Here is a 14,030-nt window from a genome sequence, read left to right on the forward strand (position 1 = left end):
GAAGGAAGGAAGGAAGGAAGGAAGGAAGGAACAATTGAGATGGGGGCCCATAGCTATGGAGTTGCATATAATATAATTGTCCTTTTCCCAGTTATCTTGCTCTTTGTTATAAGGGTTAGCTTTTGAGGTAGGTGGGAGCTACACTGAGAAATGTAGATATGTAAAAGCAAAATATATCAATAAAATTGTTTGTGACGCTCACATCGACTTTGTCCTGCCAGGCACTGCCTGCTTCTCCAAGGCAAGCGAGCTGAGTGGGCCCCCGTGGTGGGTGCTGCCAGTGATGTGGCAGCGTGAGTGCCCCCCAAACCCACTTATGAATGAGTGAACAGCAAACATTCACAGATAGTCTCTAGATAGGCCTTCACTGCTACCCAGGATGGGGTGAGACAGGGCATCCTTTACAACATTTTACATCTGTTGGAAATGGAATCAATGAGGTGTTTTTTCCTTAAACACTCTGTCATTGTACACATTATTCCAACTTTGCCAAAGAAGGATGGCGGGGGTGGGGAGCAGGCGGGCATTTTCCACTCATGGAAGGAAAAGTCAAGACAGGTCTGGGGAATCCCAGAGCAACGGTCACAGGGCATAAGAAGAATCAAGTATTTCTGATCTACAAGGGGAAGGCATCTCAGAAGTCATCTAGTCTAACCCCCTAATTTTACAGCAGGAGAAACTTGAGTCCCAGATCAATGAAGAATCGGAGAAGTCAAGCCACTTGACCAGAGTCACACAGATAGTTGGTTTTATCTCTTTATCCAACTTAGCATAGTAACTAACCCATAGTCAGCCCTTAATAAATATTTTTTGACCGACTGTACCCTCAGTGGCTAACATAAGATCTAACACATAACTAGGTGTTTAATAAGACTCATTGACTAAATCTATAATCTATATAAATCTATAATATATTGACTAAATATATAAATAGAACCTGTCCTCAAGAAATTTGCATTCTGCCATCAGAGGTGAAAGAAATCAGTGGCATCACTGAATAAGCCAAGAAAGTGCCATTGAGGAGGTGAGCCCTAAGCTGGGCTCAAAGAGCAGGATTTGCTCACGTTGAGAGTTGCCTGGTCGAGGAGGGTCTTGGCTGACATACTTTTGGTGACAGCAAGCTACACTGACTCCTTCTAAGAAGGCACTTTTGTAAGGTGTTGAATAAACAATGACCTCAAAGAGACAAGAGTTTGCTTGTCATTGGGTAATAATGAAGGACATTTATATGGTGTTTTGAGGTATATAAAGTACTTATTTATATGGTCTTATGTGAGACTGCAAGATAAGTGCTACAGATGTTATTCCAAGCTGGCCTCAGACACTGAAGTAGCTAGGTGGCCCTGCCTCAGTTTCCCCATCCATAAAATAGAAATAACAGCATCGACCTCGCGTGTTTGTAGCAAGGATATCATAATAATGGTAATGATAATAAAAATGGTTATCGTTTATATGCTGCCAAGTACTGTGCTCAGCTCTTATAATTAGTTTCCCATTTTATACTCACAACAACCCTTCGAGACAGGAGCTATTATTAACTACATTTTATAGATGGGGAAACTGAGGAAGACAGTTCTTCTTGTCTTTTTTTTTTTTTAGTCAGAGCCAAGTGACTTGCCTGCAATCCCAGTTGGTGTCTGAGCTGAATTGGAACTCAGGGTCTCCTGACTCCAGGGCCAGAATTCTATCCACTGGGCTGCTCCTGGTCACATGGCTAGTTCACGTCTGAGGATGGTAGATAATGGGGACCTCATCCTGCCCCCACATGCCTCTTCTCTCCTCTGAATGGGCTTTAAATTTTGAAAGCTTTTCATTCTACATCACTTGGAAATGATGACTCCTTAGAATGTTCACATCTTTTAAAACGGTGTTCTTAAAAGTCTTAGGGATTCATCTTATGTATATTCAGAAGATTTGGGGCAACAGTTTGTTCTGGGATAATATTCCAGTTCCATTTACTGAGCTCTTGTTGCTACTTTAATGTCTTTAAATTTTGTGTTATTTTTACTATTGTTGCTACTGTCATTTCTGTTGTTGTGTCAGCATCATCGTCATTAGTCTGGATTTTCCTTGGCTAACAATCTGCCATGTGGCTGGGCCAAGTGGAACCGCACTCACAGGAAGTGTTAGGAGACACAGGGGCAGCCCTTCTCTCTTTGGCATGAGGTAAAGACTTTCCCTTCCACCCGTCTGCCAGCCAGTAGTGATGCTACCGCCCACCTGCAAGTGCCTTACCCTCTCCAGACAGCCACGAAACCAATACAGTCTTGAAATCTTCAGTCAGTCTATAAATATGTGTACATATGTACGATTGGGGCCTTCTATGTCTGAGGCATTATGAGCTGAGGGTCCCTTATTGGAGCTCTAGGAAGGGTCCTGTACAATTGTTCCAGGATGGGTGGGAGCTTTTGGCCCTCAATCAATTAGACTCAACAACATTTATTAAACACCTACTATGTGCAAATGGAGAGGAAGTGAATAGTAGTGAACAGAAGGCTGGCCTTGGAGTCATGGAGACCTGGTCCCAAGTCTTGCCTCTGACCTTTAGACAATCCATTCAACCTCTCAGTGCTTCCAAGCAACTCCCCAAATGGGTTACTGCATTGATAGAGGGAGTTTCCCCACTGGGAAGTTCCCTATATTACTGAAATCACACACAGACCCAGACTAGCTCCTTCCCTATCCCCCCAACCAACACACACACAAACGGTCAAGCAACTGTAACTAAACATTGAGAATAAAATACACCCCCCCCCCAAGGGAAACAGTTGCTGTTTGATTATAAGGGGAGGTATTTGAGTTCTACCAGAATCCTGGCCCTTCTTGAAAATTCATGGGTTGTGTCCAAAGACCACTTTTCTGGTATGCTTTGGTGGGGATTTCTTGGGGAGTGGGGGCGGGGCGGGCTCCGAGAGTTAGTTGACTAGTTGAGGTCTCTGCCAGTTCTGAAATTCAGCAGCATTTTGATGCTCTAATTTAGCTGTGGAGACTTACTTACTTACTAGGGCCCAGACTAAATCCAAAGGATTATCGAGCTAACCTAAATGCTCACTTTCACCTTTCTTGAGTTTTTCCTTCAGAGCTTAAAGCACATTTCCCATGAAAACTGACAAAACATGGCACTGGCTCCGGCTTTCAGTCCCTGTCTGAAGACCACAGGGGTTTGGGGCACAAGGTTATGTTAGGAATTGGGGAGAAAGCTTGGACAAACTCTCTGGGGCCCTTTTCTCCAGGCTCTGAGCCTCAGACTGTGAAAGACCCCATAGCCCAGGGAAGGTTTTCAGACTTCAAATGGGTAATTATGATTTCTGATCTCCAAGTCTCTGGTTTGTTTCACCAGTGGATAATGGACTCACCTGTCGGTCCCAAAGGCCATAAGTCAAGTGATTTCCATGATGGGTTTTAAAACTTCTGCTCAGTAGCCTGGGTGATTTCAAATGGTGGGTGAGATCAGAAAGCAGCTGGCAGCTCTCACATTGAAAGACTGGAAAGGCAGAAACCTGCCGGCAGCTGGGGCTGGATTAGATTTTTGCCATTTGGAGTTAATTTAAACTCTTGTTTGCCTCTTCAATGGGTGTGAGAGATACATTGGACTTTTTAAAAAAAAAGAAAAATAGTCTCATTACCGCCCTCAAAAAAAGAGTTTTTTAAAATAGTCAGGATTTGAAAAAGCTTAGGGGACAGCCATCATCTCTGCCAAACTAAGGAAAGTATGAGTGGTTGGCATATCCTTGGCTCTTGCCTCATCCAGTGTCATGGACTGTGGGGCTGTGCACTTGGGGGTCTCCATCACGTACACTTGACAGGCCACATCCTCTCACAGCTGCTGTCTCTAACCCACAGCACCTCAGCCTGGCCGCTTCCCATCATTCAACAGCCCTGCTTCATCTCCCCCTTCCACCATTCCTTTCTGACCTCCCATCATTCCCTTGGCATTCTTCCTCATGCTCCCGTTGGCCTACAACTACCTTTCCTGATTCTTGACTAGATGAAGTCGACTCCTTCCAGTTTCTCCACAGGTGACCAAAGTAAACTTAGCATGGCTTTTCTTTCATGCCCCTGGTGAGAAATAATTTCTCTCTCTCTTCATTACTTTTCCCCCTTTCGTCTATGTGTAGTTGCATCATCATAGCTCATGTTCGCAGACTGTTTTTGGATTTCCAAAGGATTTGGGGGACAATATCTCATTTGATCCTGACAGCTGCCCTGTGAGATGAATGGTACATTTATACCATTCCTATCCTCATTTCACAGAAAAGGAAACTGAGGCTCATAGGGGAGGGGACTCCAGTAAGGTCATACAGCATTGGAAGTTGGGCCTGAATGTTCTCACTCTAGTCAGTTCCTCATTGTGACCCTTCAGGCACTCAATTCAGCCATTGATTCCTGAATTCCTGGCATCCCCTTCCATAGTGATGTTATGGGATTGAAGATTGCCTTTGACAATTATTAGTTGTGTGACCATAGACAAGTCATTTAACTCTCTCTTGACCTGAGCTTGCCCATGGATAGAATAATGAGGTCAAAAGAGATGGCCCCTAAGGTTCCTTATAGCCATATATCTATGATCTTATGGCCTTAAGCTTTTCCATAGGGAGTCAGAAAGTCTACACATGCTCCAAGGGTGCAGATGAATCATTCTCCCATTCATTCACTCAATGAACACTTATTAAGCACCTAGACTTTGTTCCAGAAGCTTGGGATTGGCGTTCAGTCTTTTTCAGTTGTGTCCAACTCTTTGTGACTCTGTTTGGGGTTTTCTTGGCAAAGATACTGGAGTGGTTTGTAATTTCCTTCTTCCTATCATTTATAGATGAGGAACTGAGGCCAACAGGGTGAAGTGACTTGTCTAGGGTCACAAAGCTAGTAAGTGTCTGAGATCAGATTTGAACCTGGGAAGATGAGTCTTCCTAACTCCAGGCCCAGCTCTCTATCCACTGTGCCTCCTAGCCGCCCTAGAAGCTTGGGAAATGAAAATAAAAATGAAACAAGTCCTACCTTCAAGGCACTTACATTCTTCGAAAAGAAATAGGATTGATGACAGTGGGGATGAGCAAGCTCTGGTGGTGGCATGTTAGTCTGTTAAAAGAACACTTTGCATGGCATATGTCTCCTTGTAGGCTTATACAATTTTAGCAGAAGCATCAACCCCCACAGGACTTTGAGATCTGCCCTAGCCCAGCCCCTGGAAACTTCTTCATGACCTACAGGGTCTGACTCCTCCTGATCACCCAAGGAGTCAACAGCAGTTGACCATAATGAGTTGAATCAGCCCACATTTTCACTCTATCCTGATGTCAATCACCGAAAGTGTATGCAAATAATCTTGGGGCAAGAAGTCAGTTATGGTGTGGAGGTGCACATTCTGGCTTCAGAATCCAAACTGAAGAAATGACAATGAGCCCAATTCTTCTCCACACTAGCTTCTTTCCTCTCTTGGCTTTATAACAGCCTACTCTCCACACACAAGCAAAAAAAAAGAAAAAGGTAGAGAATGGGCCTCATTATGTCCTAACGGGTCCCTAAGAGCTTCAACAAAACATGGCGTTCTTTTACCCTTCCTCCCTGGAGGTATGAGTCACCAGGTTCTATCCAAAAGCACTATTTCTGTAATGACTGGGGTGATTTTCCTTGCTCATAGATTGTGGAATTTTTAAAACACCTTGGGACCCATCAGAATTCCAGACCCCATATTCATTGTTTCATTTATCATGCAAATCGATTTAACATTATATGTTACCATTCATCACCTAATAAGCTTCATTTCCCACCTCCTTGCCTTTACACAGTCTGAGAGGCCCTCAAGAATGAGAAGCCATGAATTCCATCCTCTCACCCTGTCTCATAGAATGTCTTCCTTCAAAGCTCAGCTTGGGTGCTGCCTCATATGTAAATCCTTTCCAGATTACTCTCATTTGTTAATGATCCTTCTCACCCACAAAGCGAGCTGTGTTTCATTGTCTACTTACCTGCTGTATCCCCCCAGAAGAATGTGAATTCTTTGAGGATGAAGTTTTTTTTTTTCATTTCTGTCTTGCGCATGACAGCATCACAATAAGTTGTATGGTTTGGTTTGGTTTTGCAAACTGAGAGCAGAAATTTTTATTTTTACTTTTGCCCTGCATTCCCCAGCACTTAATAAATGGAGGAATTGAATTGAATTCAGTCCTGGAGATAAACGCATTTTCTATGGAAAGCCAAGATGCCAGGTCTTCAACTGAATGGGCAAGGTCAAGTTCAAATGGACCCCCCCCCCCAAACTCCGAGGCTTTAGGCTCATTTGTCATGGTCAGGCTTTGCCACATTTCAGTCCTCGTGGGCCTCTTAGTACCACGTTAGTTAGATCTAGTCCCAGTTAGTTCATTCTTGATTTCTCTTAGGGAGAAGAATATGGGGTTGTTTTGGTTTGAGATCCATTTCAAAGTTAACTTTGAGTTTCCGTTCAGTTCAAATCCTCCTACGAAACTTAATCACATTTAGTCTGGCTCCCCTCAACTCAATCAACTGAGTTGATTGGATTAACTGACTACTGTCTACAAGACGGTATGGTTTAGGTGACTGGAGACCTGGCTTCCCATCTCCATCCTGACACTAACTACCTGTGTGACCATGGGGCAGATTACTCAACCTTCTTAAGATTTCAGGAATCTTTCTAGTACTCATGAACTGAGTCATAGAGAAAATGCCATCTGTGTCTGTGAAGTGACTTCCCATACTGGGAGTTCCCTTTGCTGGTCACAATTCCTCTCAAATTCACAGATATATTTCAGACTAGAGATTCCAATGCTATAGAGAACTTCCAGTGAGGAAAAGATCCTCTACTAATGAAAATCAATACCCTCTCTGCAGGTCAGAGTCTAAGAAGGTGTTCTGTAGTCTTAAAGTAGTCTTTATTTCCACGTCTGTGAAGTTGTTTGTTTTTTTTAAGTAACTTTTTAAAATATAATTGATTTTATTCATAAGCCTCTGTCTTTTATTTTATGAATTTTAAAATCATTATTTTGAGACAGGTCCAGGACAGGGTCCTGAAGTCTTCACCAGACAGCTAAAATGGAGATTCATGAGCCCCCCACCCCCAAAAAGGTTAAGAACGCTTGTCTTAGAGAGATGCCTGGGGCTCTGAGGTCAAGTGACTTGCCCAAAGTCACACTACTCCAGACTCCAAGGCTAGCCACCTTTTCACTAAGCCTGAGGCTCTAGGGCTGTTTATTTAAGAACAAAAAATGAGCCCTCTGTCCTCAAGAAGCTTATAGTCACTTCATATAGTGAAGCAGAAAATAAAATCAAATATGGCAGGCACTCAAAGGCCCTTTAGAGACACTGTGGTACAGCAGAATCGTGAGTCAGAGGACATCAACTCTACATAGACCCAAGATCTGCTATGTACTATCTGTAGGAGCTCTGGGGAATCCCTTAGTATGTTGAAGCTTTCGTTCCCTCATCTTTTAAAATAAGGAGTTTGTACTACATGCAGCCACATGTTGGTGAGTATTTAACAATCAGCTCTTCAGGAGGTGGGGTATGTCTACTTGGTGTACTTTTAAATTCAGTCGGAACCATTAAAATTTTCTCCATCACTTTCTTAAGTCTGGACAACCAGGAAAACAGTAAGTCAAGCCTTAGTTTGTAGCTCTTGCCCAAAGTCCAACATGTAAACAGTCACAATGATTATTTAACAATAAACTCTCAGTAGGATGAAATGGCTCCAGAACACCCCTCCTGTATGACCTCTGAAGTCCCAACCATTTCAAAACCTCTGATCTGAGCCTTCCAGCATGAAGTTTCTTTGGCTCTTACGATTCTTATGTCAAGGCATAAGCAACATTGAGCACCTACCACCTAGGGTTGTTGTGAAGAGAATACAAGATAATCTTTTTTAAAGGGCTTTGCAAACCTTAGAACTTTCTAGAAATGCTAGCTGTTATACAATGAACCAACCAAACACTTTTGCCTGAAATATTCAAATAATGGAGAGAAGTATCTGAGTGGGGGGGTGGGGGGCAGTATAAATTTTGCCTGATTTATTGAGGTAATTGCATTTATTTGGCAATTCTGGTAGGTGTCGATGGGCCAAATGCTGCCATCACCCATCTTGAGTCAGGTCCACATTCCAAGAGGTCATTTCCACATAAACTAAGTATTTATTAATCTCCTGGTATGCTGTGTGCTGAAGATGGCCAGATCTCAGACACTGAGAGTGTCAAAATCTGCCTCTTATGTGCAAATATGTACATATATAATGCAGGTGTGTGTGTGTGTGTGTGTGTGTGTGTGTGTGTGTGTGTAAAACACCTAAGCCACTTGGGTTATGTGTCTATTACAACTGCTTTTAACTTAGGTACAATTTAGCTGGAGGTTCACAGAGTTCTAAAATGTGCAAAGTGCCTTACACACATTATCCCTCTAACCTCATGAGTTCAGTCCAATACTGTGTGCAGCAGTGAAGAGAGTGTTGGACTTGGAGTCAGGAAGACTTGAGTTTGAATCCTGTCTAAGGCACTTACTAGCTGCAGCAATCCTGGGCAAGTTGGATAAATTTCTCTCAGCTCAGTTTTCTCCTTGTTGTAAGAATCAAAAGAGAAAGAGAACTTTAAAAACTCTAAAACAATATATGAATGTTGGCTGTGGTGCCCATAAGGAGTGCCTGAGCCTGGAGAAGTCAGGTGACTTGCCCAGGGTCACCCAGCTAGTGAACCTTGGTGAGTGTTTTGCCAACATTAAAGAGTCAGAGAGATGCTAGCTATTATATCAGGGAAGCCCTTTCACCTCTCTTCTCCTCAGGTTCCCATTTTTCCATCTTGAAAATGGGTTCAGATAATTCTCGCCTGCTCTCTCATTCAGAGGTTAAGGTAGAAAAGAAGGAAATGTTTTAGAAGGTGACCCACTGAGCCAGGAAACCTTAGAAGTATCTCAGGCTACAAAGTATTAGCTCCCTTAAAATGCTTTATTTCTACTTTCCCCCTTCTGCATTTGGGCTGGGGACAAATGGCAGGGAAGTCATTTGATGAATTAAATATGGGTACTTCAAAGATTAAGGAAGAGGGGAGGCGACTGGGAGAGAGGATACTTGCTTACATTTCCAACCCAACACAGTTCGACTCACTCTGTGTTTTTTATTAGCTCGTATTCTCGATACATCAGTGATAGGGTGATGGAGCCACTGGCAGATTTAACTGCCAAGCAGCTGGGTCACTGTCCCTTGGGCCCTATTGCTGTGTGGAGCTCTTAAAGTGACCATGACAATTTGGCTGGCCACTTTTGGAAGGGCCGAGAGGGAGGGAGAGAGAGAGAGAAAGACAGAGACAGAGGAGTAGGGGGAGGAGAGAGGCAGAGACAGGGGAAGGAGGAAGAGAGGGAAGGAGGGAAAGAGTGAAGGAGGGAGGGGGGAGGGAGAGAAATACCATTGAAAAGGTTCACAAGATGGGAAAAGGAAGGACAAAAGCATTGCCTTCAGAAGACACTGAAAAGATCCTGGGTGACTGGGTTTCAAGGACCACAATCCTTGGGGATTTGAGGAGATGGGGATGATAACCTGAGGGTTTCCATTCTGTCTCTACCCCTGCTTGAACATCTCCCTCCTGTGGGAATCTAGGAAAGAAGGCAGAAGGTCTGAACCCTACCAATGGAGGCAGCTTTCACCCCATCGGATATGGTTTAGCATTTACTGGCATCTTTTTCATTGTGAAGAAAAGTGGCAAGGTTTACTTACAGCTACAGCAGACCCCTTACCTGGAAGCGTCGCATGTCCCTGGGGTTTCCTGCTGTTTTCAAACAATTCTGATTGCACTTCAGGAAAAATTTTAAAAAGAATCTGCAGAGAAAAGGGGACAAGTTACACCTTTAAGAAACCTGAAACTACCAGGGTTATTATTTTCATTACTGTTATTATCATTATTGTTAATTATTATTTGGGGGTAGAGCTCATTTATTTAATAGCATTTGAAGGATGATCGTGGTTCAAATCTGGCGAATTTCAACTCACTGTCCCAAAGTCAAGTGCAGGGCTGACCTTTAAGACTCCACCGTGTGGAATGCTTTCCAGTGGTAATAACATATCCTTCCCCCACCCCACCCATTGGCTAGACTTGTCTAGGGTGCAGCTGGACACAGCCCCCTGGTAGTTCCTTCTTCGTGCTCACTGGTGACCCCTGTCAGGCAGAGATGTCTCTGACATGGGTTTGAAATGTCCCAATGTGGGTCAGACTTCCAACTGGCCAGATGAGTATATATACAGGTACCCTTTTAGTCACACACACATACACACACACACACACACATACACACACACGCACAAAAGGTTATCAGCATTTCATGCTTTTTCCAGCCAATTCATTTACAAGTTAGAAAATTGTCTTTTGGACTCCAAAGGGATCCTGGCTCTATAGGGCTGCCCCTCCCTTTTTGGTGAGCACTGGGCTTATAAAGACCAATGACCATTTCTATTACTCTTTTCAGACCTTGAAAACAAAGGGCAGAAAAATGGTCTGGGTGTGTCATTTGCAGGGCCCTGGTGAAGCCAGGCATCCCCTACCAGAAGCCAGTTGTGTAACTTGGAAAACCAAGGCATCTTTAATTAGCCAGTCACCCCCAGCTGAGGGAAAGGGGCAAAGGGGGCCTTGAAGGAAGTTGCATTTTTTAATATTTGAAAAACAGATTTCCAAATACAATAAGTTTTCTTTATTTATTTATTTCACTTGCAGAGTCCTTCCCTTCCCTTAAAAAAAAAAATAAAAATAAACCAAGCTTTTGCAGTAAGTAAAAGTCCCAGGTGAGCAAGGCCTATTTCCCTTCCTGTTGCTATGACAACGAATTTTTACCGCAGTCCCAAAGTCCCTTCAGAACTCTCACATCCATGCCTTGAATCAGAACTTTAAAGGAAAAGATAGACATTTTTTCCCCAGGATTTACCACCAACACAAATAAAGGGGGAATAACAACGTCCATCCAAATAGCCTTTTGCACCCAGGGGTGATCAAGGGGATGTCACTGTGGACTTGGGGACCTGGGTTGCTTCCCCCCCAAAAAAATTGCACAAAAGAAACCACCAATGAGCCAATTAATGGCATTTCTCTCTCCATTAAAGAGGAGGGTGAAGAGATAAACAGGCAAAGCGAGGGAGGTGGAGGAAGGAGAAGGGAAGATGCACTCTCCAGAGCTTTGGCTACATCGAAAGGGTATTTTTGTTTTCCATCAGTTAAAAGATATTTGGGGAAGTGTTGGTGATTGTTCCTACAGTAAGCCTGAGTGTGAATTCAAAAATCATATAGACAGGCAGACAGATACAGAGAGACAGACAAAGACATTTAAAAAAACAGAAATGGAAACAGAATTAGAGACACAGACATACAAAGAGACAGAGAGAACGGAGACTGAGAAATACAGGCAAAGACAGAGACAGAGAATAGACAAAGAGAGCCTGTGAGAGAAAGAAAGGAGAGAGCCAGACAGAGAGACAGAGAGGCAGGGACAGAGAGACAGAAAGAGACAAAGACAGAGAGGCAGAGACACAGAGACAGAGACAGAGATGGAGAGAATTAAAGCTCTCTTTCCATCTATTTCTATGTCTAGATGAAGTTCAGCCTGTGCTCTCTGAATTCACACCAAGGTTTATGGCAGGAAGGGTCACCAACACTTCTCAAACAGCTTTTAACAGATTCAAAATAAGTACGCATATAGGTCTAAATAAATCTGGCAATTGCTGAAGATTGAAAAAAAAGAAAAGCTGTGTTCAGAGACAAAGGGAGGGGCAGTTCATTGCACTTTAAAAACTGGAGACAAGCTGTGGATTTGATCACTAGAGAGGGCAGTGAGGGGTATCTGATCTTCTTTGTCCTCAGGTAGGTACTGAGAATAAGGTGAAGATGTGACCTTCATCAACAAAGTACTAGATGTCTGCAAAGTTCAGGATGAAATGAGATGATGAAGATGATGATGATGATGGAGGAGGAAGAGGAGGAGGAGAGGAGAGGAGAGGAGATGTGATTCATTGATATAAAAAATTTCCCTCCTTCCAATGCAAATCAACACCTGGTTTGCCTAGGCCACTGACAGGTTTAAGTGACCTTGCCCAAGGTCACATAGCCAATCCCTGGGAGAGGCAGGGCTTAAACTCAGGTTTTTCTGCCTCTAAGTCTGGGTCTCTACCCCATATATCATGGTGTCTCTTTAATACCATAATTAAGATAAGTATGTCTATAACTATTATATACATATATTTTCCATTACACTTCAGAGCATTTGGGTCTAAGAATCAGAAAAATCTGGTTTCAAAGTCTACCCCTGATATCTGGACAAATGACTTAATTTCTCTGAGCTTCAGTTTGCTTTTCTGTAAAATGGGAATAATAATGCCTGGTGTTCCCACTTCCCAGAATTCTTGTGAAGGTCAGGTGGGATAATAAATGATGATGACTGTAAAAAGCTTGCACAAACTTGAAAGGCTGACCCGAGTTTCAGCAGTTCCTTGTCCCTTTTGATTCTGAACTTTGTAAATACTTGGTGGTCAGTTAATGAAAGTTCTCTCTCTGCCTTTATCCAGACTCAGATGGGCCAGAAGTGGGATGCCCTCCAGTGTTCCATATGGACTCTGGCTCACAGCCTGGTCCCAGTTTCTAAAGATCAATGAATTCCTCTTTTCTTTCTTTTCCAAGGCCAGCTTCTTCTTTTCTTAACCAACACTCAAATTTCTCTTTTCTCTCATTAAACCCAAGTAAGGCACTTCCCCTCACCCTCCTCCCTCACTTTTCTCCTTCTCCCTCTCCTCTCTTTCTCTTCCTTTCTCTCCTCTCTCTTTTCACCTCTTCTCTTCACTCTCATACCTCCTCTCCTATTTATCTCCTCTCTCTCTTTTCTCTTTTCCTTCCTCTTTCTTGTCTTTCTCCTCTATCTACTTTCCCTTTCTCCATTCCCTTCTTTTCACTCACTTTCTGTGTGTGTGTATCTGCCTCTCTCCTCTCTTTCTCTCCTTCCCTCCCCTGTCTCTGCCTCTCTCCTCTCTTTCTCTCCTTCCCTCCCCTGTCTCTGTCTCTCTCCTCTCTTTCTCTTCTCTCTTCCCCTCCCACCCCCTCCTCCCTTGGACGGTAGAACTCTAACGGGGCCCCCTATCAAGCCTGCTACATCTCATTATATTGTTCCCCACCCCCACCCACCCTCAAAGAAGTGTTTGGTGAAAACATTAATATTTATTGAAGCATGCTGATGTAGACGGCTCTGGAGAGGGAGAACCTAGGAGATGGGATTTTACAGAATCAAATTGATTTAGGGCTAAGAAAGAGCCTTCCGAAAGGATTTATTCAATTTCGAAGTGCGACCTCTGATGATTCTTCGGATGGAAATTACCCTACGTTGGGCTCCCCCTGCCTGAGCGTGCTCTGGGTTTGAGCTGGGCCTGATCCCTACACACGCTATGGAGTTAGCAGTCAATTCAAAATGGGTCAAGTGGAGAGAGGAAGGGGGAGCTTGGGCCCCTACCTCATTGTCTCCCGACCTTTGAGGCCCACGCTTGGGGAAAGCACAGGGGATCCTGCCTGACTGTCACTGACAATCCTAGCACGTGAGTGGGGGCCGTGGATGGCTTGTATCCAAATAGAAAAATGAATTCAAAGAGGGTCTGAAGTTGGCTGAGGCCTCTCCTCACTCTCTTTCCGGAGGTCACTGGATTTTGACGCTCTCTTTTTCCTCTCACACACCCCAATCAGCATGGGATAGGTCCTCAGCAGCCATCTGAGACAACCTAAGAGCCCCTTTGAGGGTTCACCAGACTCTGCTTGAAGACCGCTAGGGCAGGGGAACTCACCCCCTTCTGAGGGAGTCCACTCCACTTTGGGAAGCTTAGACATGTTTTCCTTTAAAGGAACTTAAAATGGCACCTTTGCAACATCTACCCATTGCTTCCCATTCTGTCCTCTCTGGGCCAAGAACCAAGCTTGCAAACAAGCATTTATTAACTTCCTACTATATGCCAGACCCTGTGCTAGGCACCGGGGAGACAATAATGAAAATCAAATGGCCCCTGCCTTTAAGGACCTTAC

At 43.7% G+C, this 14,030-nt stretch overlaps 1 protein-coding gene across 1 annotated transcript in view; it reads right to left on the reverse strand.

The window, feature by feature from the left end:
* Positions 1–14,030, reverse strand: part of EBF2 (EBF transcription factor 2) — a 251,511-nt gene that overhangs the window by 49,140 nt on the left and 188,341 nt on the right. Inside the window, exon 7 of the mRNA XM_069066940.1 lies at positions 9,730–9,811. Within this exon, the coding sequence (XP_068923041.1) occupies positions 9,730–9,811 (82 nt within the window). The remainder of the gene's footprint in view (positions 1–9,729; positions 9,812–14,030) is intronic.

This window comes from Petaurus breviceps, unplaced genomic scaffold, assembly GCF_028583685.1.
Source record: "Petaurus breviceps papuanus isolate PSGF00001 unplaced genomic scaffold, PetGlider_PUasm1.0 139, whole genome shotgun sequence".
NCBI classification, from domain to species: Eukaryota; Metazoa; Chordata; class Mammalia; order Diprotodontia; family Petauridae; genus Petaurus; species Petaurus breviceps.